This window comes from Onychomys torridus, chromosome 5, assembly GCF_903995425.1.
Source record: "Onychomys torridus chromosome 5, mOncTor1.1, whole genome shotgun sequence".
NCBI lineage: Eukaryota > Metazoa > Chordata > Mammalia > Rodentia > Cricetidae > Onychomys > Onychomys torridus.
Genome location: NC_050447.1, coordinates 33,713,293 through 33,738,796, shown reverse-complemented (window position 1 = coordinate 33,738,796; position 25,504 = coordinate 33,713,293). Strand labels below are relative to the sequence as shown.

The 25,504-nt window shown below is 45.5% G+C and overlaps 2 protein-coding genes across 5 annotated transcripts in view; both read right to left on the bottom strand.

Annotated features, from left to right (window-relative positions):
- Nucleotides 1-11,261, bottom strand: part of Nfatc3 (nuclear factor of activated T cells 3) — an 84,638-nt gene extending 73,377 nt beyond the window's left edge. For both annotated transcript variants that reach the window (XM_036187802.1, XM_036187803.1), the window contains exon 1: nt 11,098-11,261. In XM_036187802.1, the coding sequence (XP_036043695.1) occupies nt 11,098-11,200 (103 nt within the window). In that variant the 5' untranslated portion in view covers nt 11,201-11,261. The remainder of the gene's footprint in view (nt 1-11,097) is intronic.
- Nucleotides 11,262-17,293: 6,032 nt separating this feature from the next.
- Nucleotides 17,294-25,504, bottom strand: part of Dus2 (dihydrouridine synthase 2) — a 38,801-nt gene continuing 30,590 nt past the window's right edge. For all 3 annotated transcript variants that reach the window (XM_036188501.1, XM_036188502.1, XM_036188503.1), the window contains 6 exons: nt 23,783-23,951; nt 22,048-22,169; nt 20,705-20,854; nt 18,976-19,063; nt 18,011-18,084; nt 17,294-17,836 (listed from right to left, as the gene is read on the bottom strand). In XM_036188501.1, coding sequence (XP_036044394.1) covers nt 17,599-17,836; nt 18,011-18,084; nt 18,976-19,063; nt 20,705-20,854; nt 22,048-22,169; nt 23,783-23,951 — 841 coding nt within the window. In that variant the 3' untranslated portion in view covers nt 17,294-17,598. The remainder of the gene's footprint in view (nt 17,837-18,010; nt 18,085-18,975; nt 19,064-20,704; nt 20,855-22,047; nt 22,170-23,782; nt 23,952-25,504) is intronic.

Here is a 25,504-nt window from a genome sequence, read left to right as displayed (position 1 = left end):
CCCAGCCCTGATGTGAGGGTTTGTGCCTGGTCTTATCATATTTTGTTGTGCCATGTTTGGTTGATGTCTCTGGAAGGCCTGCTCTTTTCTGGAGTAGGGGGTAGACTTGGAGGCAAGGGGTGGGTGATAGGGAACTGGGAAGAGTGGAGGGAGGGGAAGCTGTGGTAAGGATGTACTATGTGAAAGAAGAATAAATAAAAATTAAAAGGAAAAAAAGTAAAGCTGATAAAAATTTTACCTCAAATTACAAAATACAAAAGAAATACAGCCAGGCGGTAGTGGCGCACAACTTTAATCCCAGCACTCGGGATTAAACACCAAAAAAAAAAAAAAAAAAGTAACTTAAAATTTTATTTCTTATAAAATGTATAGTTTCAGTATGTCTTGCTGCTAGCAGAAAGTAAGACCTCTTGACTCTAAGAAAAGCATTTCAGCCAAGCCTAATGGCTTTATCCTGCAACTCTAGTATCTGAGAAGCTGAGGCAAGAGGACAGCTGTGAGTTTGAGTCTGACCTTGGCTTCATGGTAAGTGCTAGGTCAGCCTGGATTTTAGTGTGAGATCCTTAGTCAAACCTTTACATTCCCTGATTTTATTTTATTTATTGTCAGTAGTTTAGAATTTTGTATTTCTTTTGTTGTTGTTGTTGTTGTTGTTGTTGTTGTTGTTGTTGTTTGAGACAGGGTTTCTCTGTATAGCTCTGGCTGTCCTGGATCTTGCTCTGTAGAACAGGCTGGCCTCAAACTCACAGAGATCCACCTGGCTCTGCCTCCCCGAGTGCTGGTATTTAAAGCGTGTGCCATGGCACACGCTCAGCTTTAAGTTACTTCTTAAGTGTGTCTGGGATTTTCAGGTTCTCACTGAATTACAATTCCTTTTCACATACAAATACCAATGTGTTAGCTGAGGAGTAATGTGGTTGCCTTCACTGCATTATAACCGCCTCAGCTCCACCCCTATTTTAAAATATTTTCAACTACCAAGTGATGAGAAAGAACTGGTAATACAATTCATCATCTTTTTTTTTTTTTTTAAAGTTTCTATTTCATAGATGGAACTATATATAACTAGTGGTATATCATTCCCTAGGACGTGCTCACACGCATGCACTCCAATTAATAACAGTTTTTTAAAAGAAGATTTTTATTATGTGTGTGTACATTTATGTGTGTGCACAAACACATGTGTGAAGATACCCTTGAAAGCCAGAAAGAATATTGAATCCCCACAGAACTGAAGTTACAGGTGGCTGCAAACTGTTCATTGTGGGACCAAACTCAAGTCCTCTGCAAAAGCAGCAAACACTCTTAATCACTGAGCCATCTCTTCCAGTCCCTAATATCAGTTTTTATGACCACAGAAAAGCATACAGTATAATTTCTCTTCAAAAAGGTCCTTATGATTAGACTTAACTGGAAAAAAGAAAGCAAACCTCAAAAGCTGAGTTTGGACTATGCCTGCCATAAAAATAACTATGATTTTAGGGATATTTTATGGATGTTCCCTAAAGGTAAGTCATTAATAGTAAGTAAATTCTGGACTAGTGATACAGTTTAGCTGGTAGAGAGTACTTGTCTAGAATGCAGGAGACTCTGGGTTCAATCTCTAGTACCACATTCATTGAGTGCAGAAGCACACACCTGCAACCTCAACACTCTAAAGCAGGAGGATGAGAAGTTCAAGGTCATCTTCAGTAGACAAATTCAATACCATCTAAGAATACATGAGATCCTGTCTCAAGAAAAACAAAACAAAAGGCCATTAAGTTGATTCTGATGTACCCCAGGCTAGCCTTGAACTTGATATGTAGCTAAGACTAGCCTTGAACTCTTGATCCTCTTGCTTTCGCCTCCCAAATTTAAATTATTATTCTATATAACACTACAGTAAAACCTCTAAAAATATTTCAGAATACATGCCAAAATAACTCTTCTGTATTAGCAAATGTGAAGGCCTTAGAAAGTATAGGAATAACAAAGCTCTTAAAATTATATTTCTAGGTTTGGCATGATATGCATGCCTATAATCCCAACTGGAGGGTGCCGGTCAGTGATAGTGCATGCCTTCAATTCTAGTCAGCACTCGGGAAGTAGAGATAGCCAGCCCGGTCTACAGAGTGAGTTCCAGGACAGCCAGGGCTACAAAGAGAAACCCTGTCTCCAAAAACCAAAAACCAACAATAACAAAAAAGAACTGAAGGGCAAAACCCGCCATGGTGGCCCTCACCTTTAATCCCAGCACTGAGGAGGAAGAGACAAGTGGATCTCTGAGTTCCAAACCAGCTTGGTCTATAGAGCAAGTTCCAGGACAGTTACACAGAGAAACTCTACTTCAAAAAACAGCAACAACAAAAAAAAAGCCAGCAGTGGTGGCACACACCTTCAATCTCAGCAAATGGTTGGATCCCTGTGAGTTCTAGGCCAGCCTGGTCTATAAAGGTAATTTTAGGACAGGCTCCAAAACTACACTGAGAATCCCTGTCCCCTGTCTCAAAAAAGAAAGGGGTGGGGGGAAGCCCAGTCTGGTCTACAAATTTGTCTCAAAAGGTAAAGAAAAATAATAGAACACCAGTATTCATCTTGGTGTCCTGATTGTGAAACAATGTAACAAGCAACCACCTCAGCTACCACAGCTAACCTTCCCTGCCATAATGAACAATATTCCCTCAAAACAGGACAAAAGGGCCTGGGCAGTGGTAGCACACACCTTTAATCCCAGCACTCGGGAGGCAGAGGCAGGTAGATCCCTGTGAGTTCGAGGCCAGCCTGGTCTACAGAGTGAGATCCAGGACAGGCACCAAAACCTACACAGAGAAACCCTGTCTTAAAGGGAGGGGGAGGATATGAAAAAAATAAATCCTCCCTCCAGTTAGATTCTTTTAGAGTACTGAGATACTGCTTGTGGATGCTTGAGAAAAGGTTGAAGACTCTTGGCAAAACCACCTGAACTGGAGGAACTTAACCAGAAGCCTCAAGACAATCAAGGACAGGGCATACTCCACAGAGAAGTAGTAGGTAATGTAGACTGCTCTAAAATTAACACAAAGTGGGGCCTTTCTACCTTTGTAACTACTGAGAAAGTCACTATTCTCCAGGAACCTAACTATATCTCCCCCCTCTCTAATTTTTACTTTCCGGAGCTGAGGACCAAACCCAGGGCCGCAAGCACTCTACCACTGAGCTAAATCCCCTAGAGAGTTGGAGCTGAAAGAAAAAAGCTCTCTGAAGACTGCTACTGATTTTACTTCAGTCTGCTATACAATTTTATAGCAGACTGAAGTAAAATCAGTAGCAGTACCAGTACAGATATGTCTTTAGAAATAAAAAAGACTACATACAATATTGGCAAGCAAAACAAACTAACAACAAAAGTCACACACACAAACCCAAGGCCCAGTCCCAAAACACAATGTGATGAAAACAAAAGAATGAGGGCCAGCCAGATGTCTCTGCAAATGAAAGTGCTTGCCTGCAAGCTTACAACCTGAGTTCAGTCCCTGGAGCTCAGAGTGGGAGGACACCACTGACTCCCTCAAGCTGTCTTCCGACCTCTACATACAAGCTGTGGCAGGGCATGCAGACACACACACATCCCCAGAAAATATTAATTTTTTAAAAAGATGAACATGGGGGACTGGAGAGATGGCTCAGCGGTTAAGAGCACTGACTGCTCTTCCAGAGGACCCGGGTTCAATTCCCAGCACCCATATGGCAGCTCACAACTGTCTGTAACTCCGGTTCCAAAGTGCCTGAAACACTGAAACAGACATACACACAGGCAAAACATCAATGCACATAAAATAAAAATAAATTATATAAAAAAAGATGAATATAGGTTTTTGTTTTGTTTTATTGGTTTCTTAAATTCTTTTTTAAATTACTGTATGTACATACGTACGTACATATGTATGTATGCATGTAAGTATGTATGATGCATCAGTGCAGGCATGTGCATGCCACAGTGTGCATATGGAGGTCAGAACTTTGGGAATCAGTTCTTTCCCTACATCTTTACAGGGAGTTCAGAGACTAAATTCAGGTCATCAGAACTGCATACCAAGTCTTTTGACTGCCATTTACATCTTGCCAGTCCTTATTATACTGGTTTCTGGAAACAGAATTTCAGGTAGCCCAGGATGGCCTCAAACTTTTTATCTAATAATTACAGGCTAATCCTGAACTCCTGATCCCCCTGCCTCCACTACCCAAGTGCTAGGATTACAGGTATACATTATCATGCCTGACATTAGATGACTTTAGTTAGTTAGGCCAGCCTCAAACTCAGAGATCCACCTGCCTCTGCCTCCTGCTGGGATTAAAGGTGAGTGCCACCACTGCCCAGCTAGATGAAAATTTTTTGTTTATTTGTTTGTTTTGTTTTTGTTTTTCTGTAGCTTTGGAGTCTGTACTGGACTAGCTCTGTAGACCAGGCTGGCCTCGAACTCACAGAGATCCTCCTGCCTCTGTCTCTCGAGTGCTGGGATTACAGGCATGCGCCACCACCGCCCAGCTTAGATCAATGTTTTTAACAAAGCAATTATCACTCTTACTTTGTCCCATCCCCGTTCCCACCCCACTCTTAATGGGTTTTTTTCTAATACTCACTAAAATACACTTACTTATCTCTATCACACAACTCTGCTAGTATCTGTGGTGATATTTTGTTTGTGATCTAACAAATAAAGCTTTCCTGAAGATCAGAGTGCAGAGCTAAGCCACTAGTTAACCAAAGAGGCCAGGCAGTGGTGGCACACACCTTTGGGATCTCACGACTTTAATCCCAGTACTAGGGAGGTGGAGACAGTAAATGACATGGCTGGATGAGGAGAATATAATGGGGGAACTCACTCTCTTTCAGTCTGAGGTTTCAGTATAGGTAAGAACTCTAGTGACTGGCTGCTCTGCTTCTTTAATCTTTCAGCTTTCACCCTGATATCCAACTCCAGGTTTTTATTATTAAGACCAATTAGGATTCATGCTACAAGTATTCCTAGGAGCATCCTTCAATCCAGATCAAGAAAAGTGTGAACTGAACTTGGGAGATAGCTCAGTTGGTAAGGGGCTTGTTTTGCATGCATGGGAACCTGAGTTTAATTCCCAGAACCCATGTAAAACATAAAATTAAAAATAATTAAATAAAAGCATTTAAAAAAAAAAAAAGGGTTGGAGAGATGGCTTAGGGGTTAAGAGCACCAAATGGTCTTTCAGAGGAGCTAGGTTCAATTCCCAGCACCCACATGACAGCACCAAATGGTCTTTCAGAGGAGCTAGGTTCAATTCCCAGCACCCACATGACAGCACCAAATGGTCTTTCAGAGGAGCTAGGTTCAATTCCCAGCACCCACATGACAGCTCACAACTGTCTGTAATTCCACTTCCAAAGGACCTGACACCCATGGCAAAACATCAATGCAAAAATATATATAATATAAAAGTGTGAACAAGTGGTTAGGGATTTAGATCAGTGGTAGAGCGCTTGCCTAGCAAGCTTAAGGCCCAAGGTTCGATCCTCAGCTCCACAAAAAACAAGTGTGAACAAACAGAATATTAGTAGTGCATGATGGTCCATCCCAGCACTAGGGAAGTAGAGATAGGAGGGTAAGGAATTTAAGATTCTCCTCAGCTACATCAAGAGTATTGGATTACATGAAACCCTTCCTCAAATAAATGAATGAATGAATGAGACAGCTAAGCTTGGTGATGCACTCCTTTAATCCTAGTACTTGAGAAGCAAAGGCAGGAGAGAGAATCTCTATGAGTTCCAGGCTAGCCTGGTCTACATAACAAGTTCCAGGCCAGCTAGGACTATTTAGTGAGACCCCATCATAAAGGAACTAAATAAATAAAGCTAAGCATAATGGTGCATGCTTGTAATCCCTGTAATTGGAAGGTGGGAGGCAGAAAGATCAGGAGTTCAAGATCAGTATTGGTTACATAGCCCAGGTTGGCATACATTAAGACCCTACTTCAAAACAAAACATGCTCACAAAAGCAGAATATTAAGCTATTATTCCAAGTAAACAGTGAAATGTTAACCACTGATTCAATTACTCAATACATACTCTCACTGCATCCAAGTCTACAGAAAAATCTAGTCTATGGTATGAAAATATGGACTGGCAGCCACCAAATTCCCTTCTATAATTCCTAATAAATGAGAAAATCCTAACAAGCAACTTTCTTTTTTTATCCTGATTTAAATATCCAATAATACTTATATGATCACTGAATCAACCTCCTTTCAAACCTTACTGAGTTAGTAAATCAAAAAGGCAGAACAATATAACTAAAGCAAAAGAACGTCAGTATTTATACTGAGAGAAGAGGTAAGTCCACTAAAAAGAGTAAAGACTAAAACTGTGGGTTAAAACACTACTATCAAGCCTGAAAACCTGATTTCTACCCTGAAACCCAAACAGTGGGAAGAGAGATTCCCCCAAGTTGTCCTAACACACACACACACACACACACACAGGTTTAAAGATAAAGTCTATGTAGTCCTGGAACTCCACTATGGAGACCAGGGTGGCCTTGAACTCACAGAGATCCTCCTGCCTCTGCCTCCTGAGTGCTGGGATTAAAGATGTCTATCACCACGCTCAGCATTTAAATTAAAAAAAGTAACGAAACTAGGGCTGGAGAGCTGGCTCAGCAGTTAAGAGCACGGTTAAGAGGACCTGGATTAAGATGCCCATGACCTACACAGCTGTAACTCCAATCCCAGGGGAAATCCCACACCCGCTCCTGGTTCTGAGGATACTGATTATACACACAAACACCCATATATATAAATGTTAAAAAAAAAAACTTCCAAAGAATAAAAAAAACATCTAAGACCAAATACTACAACTCGTGTCAGTTTTTATTATTATTATTATTTTAAATCATTCGTGTGAGTGCAGGTGTCCTCAGAGGCCCGAGATGTGAGGCCTCCCTGAAGCTGGAATTACAAGCAGCTGTGAGCTTCGTGACATGTGTATTACCCCATTTACAAAAGGCTGAACAAAAAGCATTGAGTGAAAATGAGAACTGGGGCTGGAGAGATGGCTCAGAGGTTAAGAGCACTGGCTGTTCTTCCAGAGGTCCTGAGTTCAATTCCCAGCACCCACATGGTCGCTCACAACCAACTACAAGGAGAGATCTGGTGTCCTCTTCTGGCCTGCAAACTGAACACTCACTGTATACAAAATAAATAAATAAATCTTTTTTAAAAAATGAGAACTGAGCTGGGCATGGTGGCACAGGTCTGCAATCCTGGCATAGGGGAGACTGACAGAGGATCAAGGCAGCCTGGACTACATGGTAAGACTGCACCTCAAAAATTAACAACAAAACCTGGGATATTAGAAGATAATCATCAAAGAGATAGTAAATTATATTGACATCACTGAACACTAGACAAAGTAAACACAAATTACAGCCAAAGGTTCTATCTAGGAAAAAGCCCTCTAGTTTACACAGGAAAAACCTATGTAGTAGATGTAGCTGAGACAGAAAATTTCCATGAGTTTGAGAATAGCCTGGGCTACATACAGAGGAAACTTTATCTTTAAAGAAAAAAATATATATATTAATATTTGATGAGATTATGTAAAGTAAATTTCTTGCAGCAATACATTATAAAGCAAAGATAATACTTCTCCAAAAACTCAAAAACAGCTGTAGATAAGATATACATAATGTAGCATGCCTTTCTTCTTGTGATTCTCATTTTGGACTAGAAAATATTTAATAAGTTTTGGGGCTAGAAAGATAGTCCAAATTCAGAAAATTTAAAAAAAAAAAAAAAAAAGTCCAACAATTATGAGGACCCACAATGGGTGGCTCACAACTGTCTATAACAGCAGCAAGGTAGGAGGTAGAGACATGAGGATTGTTTCGGCTGTGTGGCCACCAGCATAGCTTCAGATTCAGTGAAAGATGCTATCTTCAAGGGAACAAAGCGGAGTGGTAAAGTGAAACATTGCACTTCCTCCTCTGGCCTCCGTGTGTGCACATGGATACACACACAAAAACTTTAAGTTCAAGCCTATGTTTTGTGGGACCCTGTCTCAAATAAATACACAGACTGGAATTGAAAGCCTGGCAGGCACATGTGGTAAGACATGCATTTGGGAAGTAGAAATAGGAGGCTCACATGAGATAGCTCCAAGTAAGAGTCCAAGGTCATCCTCTAGTACTTAGAGAGAGGACACCTGGGACTACAGCATAGGAGGACCTTGTCTAAACAGGACGGAGAGGGAATGCAGAGGGTAAAGTAGGACCTGAGTTTGGTTCCCAGAAGCTATGTAAAAATGCTGGGTGTGGTGATGCAGGTTTATAGTCTCTGCACTGGGGAGGCAGAGACATGAGGATCCCTGGGGTTCACGGGATAAATTAGTGTCTAGTCTAATTGGTAAGCTCCAGAACAATACAGAGATCCTATCTCAAAACAGGTGGGGAGCTTTACTGAGGATGACACCAGAGGATGTCCTGTAACTTGCACATTCGCATGCACACACACACACACACACACACACACACACACACACACAAAGAAACTAAATTTTCAGATAATTATTATAACAGCAAACTAGAGCACTGCAAACAGTACACTGGAGTACTAGAAGCTGCTCTTTATAATAATGGAATGTACTAAACATAGGTAAGTTTTGTTGTTGTTGTTGTTGTTTTTGAGCAAGGTCTCACCATATAGCTCTGGATAGCCTGAAATTCTCTACATAAACCATATTTGCCTCAAACTTGTGGCCTGCCTCTACCTCCTCTGAAGTACTGGGTTACAAACACCAACAACAATGAGCTACATTAAATACTTTGCCTGGTACTACATTAATGCTTCTAAAATCTGTATTTATTGGAATAAATGATCAGTTTGAAGCTAGATACTAGGAAAAAATTTAACAGAATAGCCTAATTTTAAAAGAAAAAAATGACAGGCTATCCTGGAACTCTCTATGTAGATCAGGCTACCTCTGCTTCACAAGGACTGGGATTCAAAGTGTTCGCCACCATGTTCAGCCTCCACAAAGAATTTTTCAAAAACCTTTTCACTGTATGGAAATTTCAATGTGCTCTATCTATTCTCCAATCTTCAGAAAAATGTAGAACCAATGTAGGTCAAAATTACCAAGATCTGCTATCTTATGGAACTGACCAATCAGCCAAAGAACCAAAACAATACTAATTACCATGAAAATTTTTTTTAAAAAACGATTGATTCAAAACTTAAGTTGTATTCCCTCATTAAAATTCAACAACTGTGCTAAATAAAACAGCTGAGGGTGGTGTCTCACTTCAGTAATCCCAATACTCTCAGAGTGAAGCAGGAAGAATACTTCCACTTTGAGGCCAGCACTGTCTACACAGTGAGTTCTAGGCTAGCCTGTGATACACAATGAGATAATGTCTCAATAAAATACAAAAGCAAAAAATTGTATTTTTCGGATGAATTTCACCATAAACAAATTTTTTTTTTTTTTAAATGACCACTGAATATGATGGCACATGCCTCCAATCCCAGCACTTGGAGGTTGAGGCAGGAGGTCACTTGGAACTAAAGATTATCTAAGAAAGAAATGATAGAAAAAAATGAAAGAGAGGAAGAAAAGAGAGAAAGAAAACCTCCTAGAACATTTTAAAGTAGGTTTCTGGTAAAAAATAAAACTGTTCATGTTTACCTCTAGGAATTCCAATTACAAATCAAGTTACAAACTTTCTTCCTAAAAATTCACTCAAGTTGTTTTTATTTTTTTCAGTCTTCATAATCTAAGTACAATTCAATGCCATTCAATTCTCCATAAACCCCGCTTTTTCTGTTTCTTTTATATATAAAATTTATCACAATTTAGCTTGCCTAATAATACAGTTATCTCGTTCATCTACTTCCCAGCTTCCTTCAGGAACCTGAGACTTTCTGCATTAATAACACTACACAACTAAGTATCCAGTGGTATCTTCAAAATAAGCCTGGCTCACATAATGCTAAAGGTACTGAAAATAAACACGGCCAACACTTAACTATTATAATTGTTTATTACACTGAAAAAGGCATCTAACATATAAAGGCTGAAAAGGAACTAATAAAATAGGTATTGTATCATGTAGAGATTCAGCTTATTTAAAAAAAAATCCTTCTTTCAATGCAACTCTGGGAAAACAACCTACTGAACTTCAATATAATATGAATAACAGTAACTCAATACTAGAAAGAATAAAAAGAGATACTCTTATCCACCTTCTTTTCTAAGTTCTCTTATGTATGAATAGGGAAACTGAACTTAATGAACCACACTATTCCAAACCAGGTCACAGGAGAGCGTTAAGTCCCCAGTCATCCTGTTTCTATTTCCTGACTGGTTTGACCTGCAAGCATTATGGTGCCCGGCTTTCCCAACCTAAGATCGCCTTTAAAAAAAAAAAAAAATCTGAAAAAAGCTTTTTCTTAAAATAAAAATTGACTTCTAGAACATTCTAAGGGATTTATGGGGAAAAAAAAACAACACCCTAACTTAAAAAAAAAAAAAAAAAAAGATAGAAAAATCTCCAGAAACACTCTGCTCAAGTAAAACCCAGTTTTCACAAAACTCCGTTATAGTATACTTGAAATTAAGTGTGGAATATAAATTTGCAAGCCTGAACGATTTCTCGAACGTGTTACTACTCTCCTAGCAAAGTAGATTTAGGAAAACATTCGAATTTTAAAAGGGTCCTACACTCCAGGGGTACGCACCTTGCAAACGAAGAATTTCACAAACCACCTAAAAGCAGCTCTGCGCGCTTACGCCCGCTGCACGGGGACGTTTCCTCGGCACCACGCTGGCACAGCAGCCACAACCAGAAACCTCTCGGGGCTTTGGCCCCAACCCTCTGCCTCCAAACTGCGGCGGCCACGGGCCACCGGCCTCCCGGAGTCGAGTTCCCTACGACTTCGCTTCCAGCCAAGCCACTTCCACGTCGCCGCGATCCACACGCCTCCTCCTCCTCCTCCACTAAATCAGGCTTCACTCACCACACGCACGCACCGCGGGGACCAGGGGAAAGGCGAGCTGGCGGGAGCGCGGGGAGGGCACGCTCCCCAGTCCAGGCTGGCCCGGCACCCACCTGCAGGCCGCGAGACCTGGGACGCCGGCGCCGGCGCCCCGTCCTCGCCGAAGACGAGTTTGAAGTCGAGCTCGTCGTGGGCGCCACAGTTTGCAGTAGTCATCGGCGTGGCCCCGGGTGCTGCGGCTCCTCCTCTGGCGGCCGCGGCGGCTCTTCAGCGCCGCTTCATGCTGGGCCGCGCCGGCCGGGAGGTCGCGGGTGCACTGCAAACTTTCCGGGCGGGGCCCGCGAAGCAAAGCGTTCCGTTCCGACCCGGAAAGCTGGCCGAGAGCCCCGCCGCACCAGGAGCCGCCACCGACGCCAGTCGAGGGTGCCGAATAGCCACGGTCGCCTCAGCCAAGGCTCCCCCCCCCCCCTCCCTCGGTCGCCGCCACTGCCGCCACCGCCGCCGCCGCCGGCGCGCTCCCGCGCCCCGCAGCGCGCCCAACCCCGCCCCGCCCCCCGCCGGGCTCCCATCCGACGGGGCGGCCCATAGGCCTCTGGCTCCGCTGACAGCCATGGGCCCCGCCTCCTCGCCAGCCTATCGCGTGACTCCTCTGCGAGGAGGAAGTCACGTGAACAAGGAGCGTCGAGCCCTGCTCCCTCTCGGGAGTTGTAGTTAAAGTCTTTTCCTTCCGCAATCTCTAAGCCAAGACGCGTGCAGAGCCAATAGCGCCAATAGTCTAGTTAGATTGGGACCCCACCATGGTCAATTGGAGACCACCCTTCTCCCCATTGGGCAGAACTCACGTCGAGGAAGGGGTAGCAGAGCGCTAGGGTTATGGGTAGCCTGGTATTTGCCCCCACCGAGTATTTCCCCCTTAGGGCAGGGTTTAGAGAGGAGGCATCAGACCACCTCAAGGTTGCTTATACACCACTCATTCTCGCATCCCTCCATACCAACTTCAATGGAGGAATCTCAAGAGGGTCAGGGATTGGTTCGAGCTTCTCGGTATGTTAGGGCGGAGCTGAAAGAAACCTTGAGAGACAGGTCTGGAGTTGATTCTCATCCACCCCTGTGGGGAGCCCTCCTGCACTCACGCCACCACCCCGCCTCAGTGGCTGTGCCTTTGTCCCCACTAGCCGGTGGCGCGGATAGCTGCGCTCTTGAGGACCCAGTGCGTTCTAGGCTTCACCTAAATCAGAGGGGCCAGGTCTGGTCCCTGATGGAACAGGCACCTTTTGACTTCTGCGTCTCCTACACAACCATGAAACTGAGAGGTATTGTGACTACATATATAGGAAGTGACTACATTGTCAAAAGAACCCGTTTTCAATCCTGGCTCCACCTCAAAGAGCCTGCCTTCCCAGTGAGACATGGAACGGTACAAGACATCATATCATACCTTGGAGTCTTGTTTACTTAGAGCATGATTGAGAGGGAGTTGGGAGAAGCCAGTGACACACCCCACACTCATACAACAGCACATCTCATTACTACTCACAAAAGCCCCTGGGAGAATGAGGCAAAGACAAGCTCCTTGCAAAGATCTTGGTATCTCAGTGATTTTTAGGCTACTAGTGAGGCCCAACTAAGCCTAGGTTCAGAAGAGCAAGGAATGCTGTGAGCATGTGAGCCATCTTAGACTGGTTCGTTCCTGCTCGGGTTTACGCCAGTACTTATGCAGGACCTGGAGATATAGAGATAGTCTCCTTCAGGGTTAGGAGAGAGGAATAGCAAATATATAATTACTGTGCAAAGAGATTAGAGCTATGATAGGAGATATGAGGACATTCAACACCCACACACACCCAACTACAGGGCCTCCACAGGTTAGCAGGAACTGGAGATCCAGACAAAAGATGAGCAGTTTGTTCCAGAGAGGGGACAGTGGGCAGAAGTCAAAGGTAATTCTGGATGGGTGGGCTGAGTACAGTAGGTCACTGTGATGCTTGGACTTTACCCTGAGGACAGTGGGGAACCACAAAGGGTTTAAAGCAGGAGACTAACATAGTCAATTCCATATGGAACACTTGACTGAGGACATTAAAAGCAGCAGAACAGAAAGCAGCCAGGCTTAGTGGCACATGCCTGTAATCCTAGCACTTGCAAGGTGAAGGCTCAGGAGCTCAAGGTCATCCTGTGTTACCTAGTGAGTTTGAGGACAGTTTGAGTACATGAGATCCTGTCTCAAAATAAACAAATACAAAAATGCAGACCGAGTTAACATATTAGGTAGGTGAAAAATACTTCACAATAAGTTATCTTGGCTTCAGGGACTCCAACGTAGAAAGCTTGAATATGAAACTAGGGGACCAAATGCTACATCAGCTCTGCAAACTTTTGTCTGAGACAGGTTTACCAACCAATTCACATTATCCCACTATTCTATAAGGTCCCCAAAATTTGGTCAGCTTACTTCCCCATTCCCATAAAACTTAAAGCAACTTCAGCCCCATCTGGAGACACAGGCTCATAATTTAGATTGAGAAAGTGGACCCAGTCTACCCTCCCTCCAGTTATGACCACCTGAACCAGGGGCTCAGCCCATTAGGCTGAGGAGCTAGAGAGATAAAACAGTGGCTAAGGGCACTTGCTGTTCTTCCAGAGAACCTGGATTCTGTTCCCAGCACTGACATAGTGGCTCACAGCCCTATCTGTAACTTCCAAGGGATCTGATGTCCTCTTCTGGATCGACAGGCACAAGGCACACTTGTAGTACACATATATAAAAGTAGGCAAAACACTCATGGACATAAAGTCAAAATGAATAAATCTTTAAAAAAAAATCAAAATCTTGGCTAGGGAGGCAAAATGTAGACTCTGGCCTGTCAATTCCAACACTTCATAAAGGACCACAGAGAAGCTACAGATGGTTTGAAAAATCCACCCATTTATTAAATGCTCAGCAACATCTTTTTTTCCCCAGACATTGAGTACCTGAGAATATCTAGAAAGGGGTCATGTTGTAGGGAAGGCTTCTGGTTTGGGGTAAACTAAAACTCTAACATAAAGTGATAACGGCTCAATAGACATAAGAACCAATTGTAGGAAATGAGTCACTCACTATCTTTGTAAGAAAGGCAGAGTGGACTGTGGGGAGCGGGGGCGGGGAGAGATACGTGCCCCCCCCATCCCCTTCGTCTTGTGTCTCCCCCGCACCAAAGCTCCTGATCATCATCTACTCCATTTGCAGATCTCTCAGGGGGCCTGAAGTACAGTACAGTAGATAGGATCTCAGGGTAGACAGAGACTCTGGGGGGTCTCTGCAGACCTTTTTCCATTCTGTGTAAATCATGGCCCAGTCCTGAGAATCAAAAGCAACCTTTTTCTTTCATCTGTTGCCATAGGCCTGGGGTGGGACTCTACTGTTGAAGTGCCTCAGAGCCATGGGATGGTACAGCTTAGTTCAGCCCCGACCCTTGTTTCATACTAGGGAAAACCAGGAACCTTCAAGTTTAGACATTCTTCCTCTCTATGCCATATAAAGGCCCCCCTCTGCTCCCTTCCCCCCGCACCCCCCCTAAACCCTTAGTTTGCTGGATCTGCTCTCTACCTCTATGCCAATGCAGGCCATAGAGAAAAAGGACTGCCTCCAAGCAGCTTTCAATTTGGGTGGACAGGTTAAGACCAGCCAACCACAACTTCAAAACATCAGTTACTAAAGTCAGCACATAGTAATGAGAACCCAGACCATCACTTTGTCTTCTCCTACTGGACTAAGGAGGATTCCCCACAAGCTGGAAGCCAGTGTGGTCTACACAGCAAGTTTCAGGCCAGCCAGGGCTACATAACAAAACTCTATTGAAAAATAAGAACAAAAAATATTTGTCACTGAGGATATAGGTCAGTGTGCTGGCTGGTTTTGTGTGTCAACTTGACACAAGCTAGCCATCAGAAGGAAGGAGCCTCAGTTGAGGAAATGCCTTGATGAGATGCAGCTGTAAGGCATTTTCTCATTTAGTGATCAACAGGGGAGGAACCAGCCTGTGGTGGGTGGTGCCATCCCTGGGCTTCTGGTCCTAATAAGAAGGTGAGCTGAGCAAGCCATGGGAAGCAAGCCAGTAAGCAGCACCCCTCCATGGCCTCTGCATCAGCTCCTGCCTCCAGGTTCCTGCCCTGTTTGAGTTCCTGTCCTGACTTCCTTCACTGATGAACAGCAATGCTGAAGTGTAAGCCTAATGAACCCTTTCCTCCCCAACTTGCTCTTTGGTCATGGTGTTTCATCAGAGCAATAGAAACCCTAACTAAGACAGTCAGTTATGAAATTGCTTCCTGGCATTCCCCAACCTCTGGATTCAATCCCCAGAACATCATAAAGCTGGAAGTAACAATAAATTCTAAAAAGAAAAAGCTGAACAAGGGCTAATATGATGGCACTCACCACACAAGCCTGATGACCCAAGTTTGATCGCTGGAAACCACATAAAGTCAACTGACTCCACAAAGTCACCCTTGATATCCAGATGCATCCTCATACACAGAGTAATAAACAATAAACAAACAAAAAAATATCAAACACATATAAATAAATGAATGGATAAATAGCTTGGACTGCACAGGATACTATTACAAAACAAAACAAAAAGACCCCCATCATGTGAAAAGCTAAGGAGAGTGCTTCAACCAAGGACATGAATGGTTGGAACCACTACTAGTCTAGGAAGAGGTCGGGAACTCTCAAGTGAATTATTCTAAGGAGAGACTAGGAGAGGACAATGGCTTCAGGCTGGACTGGGCCTCTCAGTCAGTCCCAGATCTCGGTTGGGCAGGTCACAGAGTCCAAAGTAGACATCATTAGAATGCTAATGCCAATGAAGAAATGGCTTGAGGTTGAGGACCAACACATTCAGCCAGGGTCTTTGCCAGCTATCCCCCATCATTGGACACATACTAACTAGCCCCTCCTCGGCTGGCTTTAAGCCTCTCCCCAGGGTCCTCAGAGCTCCTCCCACGCCTACCCCCTCAAAGCAACCCAAATCTTTTTTTTTTTTTTTTTTTTTTTTTTGTTTTTTCGAGACAGGGTTTCTCTGTGTAGCTTTGCGCCTTTCCTGGATCTTGCTCTGTAGCCCAGGCTGGCTTTGAACTCACAGAGATCCGCCTGGCTCTGCCCCAGAGTGCTGGGACAAAAGGTGTGCGCCACCACCGCCCGCCTTACAGCCCGAATTTTAGCAGCACTCTACCCTGGTCTCTGCTTCCTGTAGCAGAGACCATCTGACCTTGCCAGGGAAGGGGTTTCCCCAGGAAAACCACACTAGTGAGAGGAGAGGCTTGACATCAAAGCCCAGGACCACTCAGTCTGCGAGTGACGCTTGTCCTCTTCTAGCATGCCTGGAGGAAGTGGTCCTCGGGGCCGTGGTCTTCCTACTACAAGCGAGTGAGGTACCCAAGGTCAAAATGCAAGGGGCTCCGAGAGGCCTCTGGGAGTACGGTATCCTTATCTAGCAAAGAAGAGCAAGTGTGGGTATCAGTGGAGAAAAGGCAAGCCTACCTAACTAAATCTCTGATTCAGAGACAGGCAGGACCAGGGGCTACAGGCTAACACAGGGCCATGAAGCTGTCCTAGGGGTCCTGGGGCAAAGACAGGTTTGGTCTAGAGGGGAATCCTCCCCCCATATAGCCTGCCAAAAGGAAGGTCACACAGCCTGTTTACAGCAGAGGAAGCAGGGGTGGGGCGGGCAGGGACCTTTGGTCAGGCCACCCCTCCCAGTAGGGGAGTGGGGAGGCCCCAATAAATGTGGTGGTGGCTGTTTGTTTGCTTCTCACTGCCAGGAGGAAATTAACCTACCACTTCCTTCCACCTCAAATGGGATTGGGGTGGGGAAAGTGACAGTGTGATCTGTGAATGCTGCATTTCACAAAAGCCAAATGGCTGCCATCAGCAGCTCCCAAATGTCCCCTGCCCTGAGCAGGCACTTCCTTCATCAGGTCAGAGCTCAAATTAGTTGTAAGGCATAAAGGAGACTCTGGGGCCCTTACCTCCGCAACTTTACTAGGTTAGCCCTTTACTGGGGTATCAGTTACCCTTGTTTTTCCTGAGATTACACAGAACCTCTCATCAGGAAAGTCAAATGATGATTAACACCTCAGGTTTCCCACCATTAAAATGGTTTTCTTGGTCCTTTCCTGCTTTCACCAAAATCCAGGGGACCCCAAAGGTCCACTCATCCCCTACATTCAAGAGGCATGCCTTGGGACTCTCCAGCTCTGCACAGAGGGTAGAAGTGTAATAATGATGCCAGGATGTAGTCCAAGGCTGAAACAGTTGGCCATGGGTGAAAGTCAGTCTGTCTTTATTGCACGGTACCAATGTCAAGTTAGAGGTGCGGCCTGAAAACCCTGTTTTCAAAAAAACATTCAGGTCACTGGGAACTTGGCTTACCATTCAGACCTATGAGAGGGATAGTATTACCACTGGACACCCCTTGGCACTTGTTCCAGACTGATGGCCTGGGTCAAGAACCCTAACTTCTGTGATGGCAAGGGCCAGCAAACTGTCCACTGGCATCTGGTTTAGGCTCCAGCACCCATAACCACCTTCATATCAGTTCCCCACACTGGTGACCAGGCAGGGACAGGAGTCAACATCCTTCCAGGAGATTATCTTCACTACTTCCCAGGGTTACAAATGGCTTCTTGCATATCTCCCCAGGCAGTGCCGGCTCCTGAACTCTGGGGCCTCCAGGATCTTGGTCAGGGGCCTCTCGCTTGCGCTTGTTCAAGGATGGGCTCTCCTCACCCAGTCGACCCTCAGGGAGGCCCTGGCTCCGCAGACAGACAATGGCTGCAGTCTGCTCCGCTAGTTTCTTAGACTTGTCCCTGGGTAAATGAAGCAAAGATTCATAAAGCAAGTAAACAGCAGGTCTACAGCCTCAAAATCCTGAGTTTCATCCTTTGAAGAGATTCCGATAAAACTGTTGCCCTCACAAACTATACACCCAGCTCCCCCAGACCAAAAGTGGACTCTCTCCTGCCATCTGATGAGAAACTTACCACAAGGTGGACTGGTACTTTTGTTCTGCAACAGTGACAACAGAGCAGAACGTGCGATCTAAAGGCCGTTGAATCTGCGGGGAGAGAGCAAAGGAACCTGCCGCATCATAGGAAGGACACTCAAATGAGAGGGAAGTACTTCTAACTTAAGTCAAATGAAGGCTGCCTGATCACATGCTCCACCCATGTGAAAGTACCTGCTGCATCTTTGGGGGTGAGGGGGAGGCAGTTATGCAAATTGACAATGATATCAAGTGTGTCAGAGCTCTATCATTGAACTAAACAAAGGACCATTAGAACACTTATCTGACTAGGGACCTCTGCCTGCTGACTTCTATGTGGGCCAGTTCCCAGTAGAAAGGAGTTCACCAGATGGCAACAGACTGAGAAGGGACAAGGGTGGGGGCAAAGCAGGTACATCTGGCCAAGGGCTCAGGGGATGTGGCTGGAGTAGAAAGCTGAGTGGAAGAGATAAAACAGCAAGGTATTTGGGGTCTTGTGTTCTGGGGAGCTGGAAACCTGAACAAGAGACAGAGGTTCAATTTGTTTTCTAAATGTCACTCTGGTAGAGAGGACACAAGGCCCAGAAAGTGTAAGCCTGGAGGCCAGAAGGCCAGTACGAGAAAGACAGAGCAGCCACAGGGACCAAAGGAAGTGAAGCAAGACTATCTCAAGGTTTCCACCCCAGGGGCCCTATGTGTGGGCATAATTCTGTGCCCTACTGGCTGAAGCCCAATCCAAGGATATATCTGCCAGAATTGGACAATAGCCAAAGGTCGGAGGTAAGAAGCTATCAGTAATTATGCCTACTACTAGCAACTTATGCACATCTATGAGAATCAAGTTCAGGTGCTAACAAAGCAGCCTAGAGCTGAGCATTTAAGCTGTGAGTGTACTGGAGTGACGGAACCAGTGCAGGAAGCATGTGGTTGGACGCCGGTCAGGCAACAGACCGAAAAACTCACTGTTTCATACACGGGCTGTGGCAACTTCTCTCTCCGACACCATTCCAGCAGGCACATCTTGGGGGTAATTTGGGGTGGGTATGCTCTCCTAGGAAAAGGAGGAGAAACAGTTAAGGCCCATTCACCATATCTACTCTATCCCTTAGCAAGAGGCACCAATCAGCCGCTGATAGGTGAACTGGAGAAACTGAGATATCAGCTAGCTGCCCCGGGGCTGTGGCACACACTCCCTCCCTGTTCTGCCAGCAGTTGCAGGCGAGGTTTTATTCTAAAGGGGAGATGGGCTTCTACGTGCTTAGAATAATAAGGAGTGCATATGTGAGAACTCCCAGTTCTCTGAGCTGCGGCCTGGAAACAGCCTCAGAAAAAGCCAGGAAAGAAGGTTCACTTTGCCTTTCAAGATAAGCTTCGAGGGAATGGTGGAGGTAGGAATGGAGGAGGCCATACAGAGGTCTGAGAGCTCTAGCTCAGTGCCCACTGTGAGCCCATCTGCCGAGAGTCAGGGTTCTCGGCTCTGCTACAGACACAATAAACTCTGGCCTCAGAGTCAGCCCACGCCGGGGTGAAAGGGACATGCTCCTTCTTCCACTGGGAACCCCTCTGGCATACGACTCCCAGCGGCTGTCCTCTTAACCCCACCTCAAGCCTTGCCAGATGAGACTGGCTCTTGGTCTGGGTATGGAAACTAGAGAAGGCTCAGACCCAGATGGCAGGGACAAGAATGAGAGCACCATTCAAAGCCGGGTTAAAATGTGAGGCAAGAATCAGACTAAGGCTACTTCTGCCTAGAGAGGGCACCAGCGGCCTGGTGAGCAGCAGTGCTGTCAGCAGGAGTACAGAGTCAGGTAGAGTCAAGGTTCCTACAACCACTGAGGAGCTTCAGGGAAAAGGCACACACTGAGGAACTGTTGACCTATCTTGCTGTCTCAAGTTGTGAAAGGGAATGAGTGGGTCAGGAAAAAAGTCAAGTTCAAGTCTGTCTGTCTGAGAAAATTATGCCCCCACCAATAATACACGAACAAAAATCTGGGCGCAGTGGTACACACATAAAATCCCAATACTTGGGAGGCAGAGGCAAGCAGATCTCTGGGAGTTTCAGGCTAGCTTGGCCTACATAGTGAGTTTCATTACAGCAAAAGCTACACAGAGAAATCCTATCTTGGGGAAAAAAAAATACAGTAACAGGTCTTGAGGTGGCACATGCCTTGAATCTCAGACCTCTAGAGTTAGAGGCAAGTAGATCTCTTTGAGTCCAAGGCCAGCCTGGGCTACATAATGAGTTCCAGGACAGCCAGAGCTATGTAGAGAGACCTTGTCTCAAAAACAAAACAAAAAACAGTCACAAAAAGCACCTTCTGCCGGGTGGTGGTGGCACACGCCTTTAATCCCAGCACTCGGGAGGCAGAGTCAGGCAGATCTCTGTGAGTTTGAGGCCAGCCTGGGCTACAGAGTGAGTTCCAGGAAAGGCGCAAAGCTACACAGAGAAACCCTGTCTCGAAAAAAAACAACAAAACAAAACAAAACAACAACAAAACAAACAAACAAAGAATAGCCAATTAAGCTCTATGTGCAGCTTTCTGTGGCTTAAAAAAAAGCACCTTCTTGGGAAGCTGGAGACTGGGAAGTATCCACACTAAGAAGATCTGTAGTTCCTAAGCTTGACATTATTCACGTATAACAGCCACTAAAACCACCAGGCAACTGGCCCTGGAATATACTGGAAACCTACCGGTCAAACCTGATAGCCATCTTAATGATGCCAGAAGTGTCTTCTGCTGGCTCTTCAACTGCCTCTGGAGTCTTAGCCAAAAGGTCAGCTCGCCGGGCATCTAGCTCCCGAATGGTCTCCTCATAGAAGGCACCAAGGCCAAAGGCCTCACTATGGAAAAAGAGGTAGAACTGAATAGAAACCCTAGTGGAACAGCATCCAAGGAGCCCATTACCCAACCACAAAGAAACTCCTGTACCACACAGGGTCTGAGCATCAGAAGGTGCTTCCTACACACCCTAGCATCTGCCTAGAGTGGAGAATAAATTTGAATGTTTGAGTGTGAACACTGGAGAGAGGTTGAGCTGGGGAGAAAGGATCCAGAGGTTATTCCCTATGATTCACAGCCCTCTCCCAAGGATGACAACACAGATGGATGTATCCAACCAGCCAGGCATGGCAGAGCTGACCTACACTGATGGGATGGATCATCCTCATGAGGGCCCATGAGTGCAAAAGACAAAGGCCTGAGGACTGATTGATTCCTCATTGCCCATAGCTACCATGGACCTAGTCTGAACTACTCAGAGCTCCAGAGTTACATTCAGTTCTAAAATTCAAATACACTATGTTCAGCTGCTTGGCCTGTATGAATGGGGCGGAACCAGCAGCACAAGCCAAGGATGGAAAAAAGCTTCTGGAAGAGCTTTCCCTTCTAGAAAAAAACCCATGCACGTGGGTCCCTGAAGGCAAGCATGATTCAGAAAGCCTTAGAGGAAAGAAGGTACAGACAGCCAACATGAGGAGAAAAGACCTTTAAGACAGAGGACCTAAATGTGAGTTATGGCAACAGTAGAGAAGAAGCCAAAAGAGCTGGGACAGGGCTAGGTTGCCAAGAACCGCCAGGTGTTAGTACCTGATCTAAAGCTGTACTGGATCCGAAGGACCCAGAGGCAGCCTCGCTGACCAGGATAATGGGTACAGGCGTATGTCAAGAGCTCCATTCTAAAGCCTCGTCTCTCTTGACCACTTGGTTTTGTTAGCCTGGTCGGCAAAAGGCCCGTTAACAGAAAAGCTTCTTCCTCGGGAATTCCCAGGCCCATCTTCTGCATTCCTCCATTCTAACAGTACCCTAGTTACCAAACTGCTGCTAAGATCAGATGAAGAATGGAAGGTTTCAAAGCTGTGAAAGTACCCCCCCCCCCCCCGCTTCTATAAAGCAAAACTATACTACCACCCCTATACATACACATTCGGAAGTTGTGACCCTGGTCCTCCAGCAAAATAAGCAAATAAGCTTAGGGATCAAGGTCAAGTCTGGGTTAAGTCTGCAAGAAAAGATGGGTAGACCACTGTACTCTTACCAAATTTCCTGGGAAGACTGGGCAGCATGCAGCAACCTTCCCTGGGGCGACTCCAGCTGTTCCCGAAGCATCTGGCACAAGCAATATTTGGTATTGGTGTAGTGGTTGTCATACTGCACCGCCTGAGGGGAGAACCAGCATGAGCCCACCTGTTACCAGGAAAGCCTGCGATCTGAGCTGCCGATGGGAAGGAAAGGGCTCTAAGAGGACTCGAGAAGTGTGCTTACAGCCAAGCCTCTGAGACCCCATCAGAATTACTTCAGCCCTGCCATCTGTTCCTCCTGCTGTCACACAAAGTTGGAACATAAAACTAAGGCTCATGTTCAACAGCATACCCACCTAGACAGCCTGACTGAGGGATAAAAGTATAAAGAATCAACCCATGTTTCAGTCAGCACAGGCTACCACAGGGAGTCTAATGCTGAGCATCTTCTGGGGCAGAGAAAAGGAACACACCGAATTTTGGCAAGGCAAATCTAGCCCTAGGACAGAGGTAAGATTTTTATTCCTTACAACCAGGATCAACTGTATCTAGACTAACCTCTCTCCAACTCCCCTACATGGGTGGGGCACAACCCCATCTACTAAGCATGTTCATACACATGACTTACCAATTTGTATATCTATACACAGATAAGTATAGCTGTTAACTTACTCTATAGCCTGAGAAATGAGGCCCAGAGAAGCAAGATGGCTATTCACCCAGCTAGGTGCAGGGCAGGAGAGCAGCCAGAAGTAAAAGCTTTATAGACAGGCCTCCAGAACCCCCTCCAAGCGCTCACCCCCTACACTCGTAGAATCTCTTGTAGGCCTGTCTTTAGTGCCTAGGAAGGTGCCATGGCATGCTCAGGAGAAGGTATGGAATAAATGAGTAAGTTCCAGCCAGGGGCTTGTCTGGCCCAGAAAGTACCTGATCAGACTAGAAGCATCCATGTTGATGCTGGAGGCTACTCTTTCTCTAGGACAACACACCCTCTTGACGCTGCCAAATGATGGCTGAGCAAGACTGATAGCATCACCTTTCACCTAGTAAGCAGGCTCAGCACTGGTGAACATGTCTTCTCTGCCACACGCTTGCCAGGTGGCCAGATCTGGACAGCTGACCTAGGCTGAGCAGGCCCTTTGTCTGTAGCTGACTTAGACTGCTGAATTGCTGACAGTCGCCAGTCTATGCACCAGGACACCCAGAACCAAGAGGATAGGGGTTACAGAACCACGAAAAGGAGGCTCTAGGACAGAAACTGCCAGGAACTGGACACATCCTACCATCCCAGCTTGACAGTCATGAAAAGCACCCGAATGCCGCAGCTTGAGGACAGCAGAGGGAAGGTGTTAGTGAGACTTGAGACTGAAAAGGGAGGTGGAAAACTGCCCTGTGAGAGGGCTGGAACTTCTGCTCAGATCCAACTCATGGAAGAACTTTGAGGACAACTTATTGTCTATACCCAACATGTACGTGTGCAGCCCAGTATAGAACCCCACTGTCCCGGGGGCTGTACCCAGTGAATTCATTAAAAAAAAAAAAAAAAAAAAAATCCTTTAACACAACTACTACACTTATAGTGAGAAGAAACTGGTTTAGAAAAGGCTATTCTCAAGCCTGTGGTGGCACATGCCTGTAATCCCAACACGTAGGAAGTAGAGGCAGGAGAATAAGGGATTAGAGGTCAGTCTGGGCTATGAGACTCTACGTCAAAACTAAAACATAAAAGAAAGAAAACGTGCAAAGACTTACATATCTGATGTACTTCTGCATGACTTCCTCCAGGGGACGAAGGCCATCCTTGAGGAAGATAGAAGGGTTCCACATGGCTGCTCGAGCCACCATCACTGAAGAGGCAGCTGTAGCTTGTCGAAAGTCCTCTATGTCCAAATGTTGCTGGATGTGGTCATGAGATCCTCCACTAAAAAGCACCAGGGGCATAGGAAGAGTCCCATAATGGAACCCACCAGTATTTCCAGAAAAAGGTGATTTCCAGATCTGCCATTCATTATTAGTATGGCTTTAGCCAAGTCCCTTCAACTATCAGAACTTTAACAAAGTGATTATAAAGCATACCCCACTGGTAAGTGAAAAACATAAAGTAATTCATAAAATAGCCTGAACCATCCATGTCTGTCACTGAAGAGGTATTTTAGAAATTTGACTTTTCCTCTCTACTACCCAAAACATTGGCCAAAGGCAGATAATATCTGAGTTATTAGCTGGTACAGTGATATACACCTGTAATCACAGCATCCAGGAGGTTAAGGCAGAAGAATCCTGTCTTCAAGGTAAGCCTGGGCTACGTAGTCAGTCCTAGACCAGCTTAGGGCAACACAGTAAGACCTGTCTAAAACATAAAGTCAAAAAGCAAAGACAAAAAAGAAAAAGAAAAAGAAACCCTGTGGAATTGCGACCACAGGAAAAACTCCAAGAGACCTTCTAAGGACTAGGTCAAAAGCCTAGACTGAGGGAAGGGCACACTCACTGAGGATCTCGGTGGGAAATGAGGAGACTCAGTTTGGTCATAATCCTCCTCTTTCTACATGACTCTTAGAAACGTGACTCAAGGAACACAAAGCAGGTAGAAGAAATCCGAAGGCCAGGGAGTGCTCACCTAGCTTGGGACTCCTCACACTGGCCCTGACCTTGCATACCTAACTCTCGGTGTGGCATCATCTTGCCCTGGGTCTGATTCTGCAGCCTTTTCACTGAACACATTCTTATGCCTACCCACAGCCTAGCCCGCCATCAGAATGCTCTGAGCTCTAGGTCCGAACACCAGTGTCAGCCTCACTCCTAACTTTCTACTCTTGCTCCATTTCCCCCTTTTCCTTTATGGTCCGTTTTTTTCTTTTGCTTTTTTATTCATATATTTGTTTGTACATCCCAGCCACAGCCTCTCCCACATCCTCCCCTCCCGTTCCTCTCCCTCATCCCCCTCCCACCCCCCATCTCCTCTTCTTCCATCTCCATCCAGGAAAGGGCAGATTTCCTATGAGTATCAATAAAACATGGCATATCAAGTCACAGGAAGACTAAGCACCTCCCCACATATTGAGGCTAGGCCAGGCAACCCAGTATGAGAAGTAGGGTTCCAAAAGCCAGTAAAAGAGTCAGAGAGAGTCCCTGTTCCTGCTGTGAGGAGTCCCACAAGAGGACCAAGCTACACAACTGTAACATACATGCAGAGTGCCTAGGTCAGTCTCGTTCAGGGAGCCTGGCTGTTGGTTCAGTCTCTGCGAGCCCCTGTGAGCACATATGGCTAGTTTGGTTTTTTTTTTTTAAAGATTTATTTTATTTATTACATATACAATGTTCTGTCTGCTTGTATGCTTGCAGGCCAGAAGAGGGCATCAGGTCTCTTCATAGATGGTTGTGAGCCACTATGTGGTGCTGGGAATTGAACTCAGGACCTCTGGAAGAACAGTCAATGCTCTTAACCTCTGAGCCATCTGTCCAGCCCCCATATGG